A 1576-nucleotide genomic window follows, 5' to 3' on the forward strand; every position below is an offset into this window, starting at 1 on the left:
GCGTCGAAGCGCTTGGTGGCGATGGGGTCCCATTAGGGCTCCCATATATGATCCCATATACAATCCCATATATGATCCCATATACAATCCCATATATGACCCCATATACAATCCCATATATGTTCCCCTATAGGGTGAATGTATGGACCCCATACCTCCTGTCTGCGCGTCGAAGCGCTTGGTGGCGATGGGGTCCCAATACAGCTCCATTAGGTTCCCATATATGATCCCATTACAGCCCCATTAGGGCTCCCATATACAATCCCATATACAATCCCATATATATGTTCCCATATAGGGTCAATGTATGGATCCCATACCTCCTGTCTGGGCGTCGAAGCGCTTGGTGGCGATGGGGTCCCATTACTGCCCCATTAGGTTCCCATTACAGCCCCATATATGACCCCATATACAATCCCATATACAATCCCATATACAACCCTATATAGGGTGAATGTATGGACGCCATACCTCCTGTCTGTGCGTCGAAGCGCTTGGTGGCGATGGAGTCGATCTCGTCGATGAAGATGATGGCGGGCGCGTTCTCCTTGGCCAGGCGGAAAACGTCGCGCACCATGCGGGGACCCTCCCCCAAATACTTCTGCACAAACTCCGAGCCCACCACCCGGATAAAGGCCGCTGTAATAGGGGATTAAAGACCCTATAGAACACCTATGACCATATAAGGGCCTCAAGGACCCCCATAGACCCCATAGACACCCAAAGACCCCATAAGGGCCTCAAAGACCCCACAAGACCCCACTGACCCCATAAGGAACTCAAGGATCCCATAAGGCCCCATAAGGACCTCAAAGACCCCATAAGAACCTCAAGGATCCTATTAAAACCCTAAGACCCCATAAGGCCCCATAAGGACCTCAAGGATCCCATAAGGAACTCAAGGATCCCATAAGACCCCATAAGACCCATAAGGACCCCATAAGAACCTCAAAAAACCCATGAGACCCATAAAGACCCCATAAGAACCTCAAAAACCCCATAAGAACCTCAAGGACCCCATAAGGACCTCAAAGACCCCATAAGACCCCATTGACCCCATAAGGAACTCAAAGATCCCATAAGACCCCATAAGACCCATAAAGGCCCCATAAGGGTCCAAAGACCCATAAAGACCCCATTAGAACCTCAAAGACCCCCATAGACCCCATAGACACCCTAAGACCCCATAAGGACCTCAAAGACCCCATAAGACCCTCAAAGACCCCATAAGGGCCCAAAGACCCCATAAGAACCTCAATGACTCCATATTGCCCCACATTGCCCCATATTGCCCCAGGACCCCATAAGGACCCCATAACCCCATAAGGACCCCATAAGGACCCCATAAGGACCCCATAACCCCATAAGGACCCTATAAGGACCCCATAACCCCATAACTCCCCATATCCCCCACCTGTGGTGTGATGCGCCACAGCCTTGGCCAACATGGTTTTCCCGCAGCCGGGGGGGCCGTACATCAGGACACCGCGGGGGGGGTCGATCCCGATCTGTAGCGACCCCATAAACACCCCATAAGGACCATAGAGACCCCATAGACCCCATAAACACCCCATAA

The 1576-nt window shown here is 51.5% G+C and overlaps 1 protein-coding gene across 1 annotated transcript in view; it reads right to left on the bottom strand.

The window, feature by feature from the left end:
* LOC107307631 (26S proteasome regulatory subunit 6B) overlaps positions 1-1544 on the bottom strand; it is a 10548-nt gene extending 9004 nt beyond the window's left edge. Inside the window, exons 1-2 of the mRNA XM_015851158.2 lie at positions 1415-1544; positions 472-639 (exon numbers count right to left, since the gene is read on the bottom strand). Coding sequence (XP_015706644.1) covers positions 472-639; positions 1415-1523 — 277 coding nt within the window. The 5' untranslated portion in view covers positions 1524-1544. The remainder of the gene's footprint in view (positions 1-471; positions 640-1414) is intronic.
* Between the last annotated feature and the right edge of the window lie 32 nt (positions 1545-1576).

The sequence above is a fragment of the Coturnix japonica genome, unplaced genomic scaffold (assembly GCF_001577835.2).
Source record: "Coturnix japonica isolate 7356 unplaced genomic scaffold, Coturnix japonica 2.1 chrUnrandom729, whole genome shotgun sequence".
NCBI lineage: Eukaryota > Metazoa > Chordata > Aves > Galliformes > Phasianidae > Coturnix > Coturnix japonica.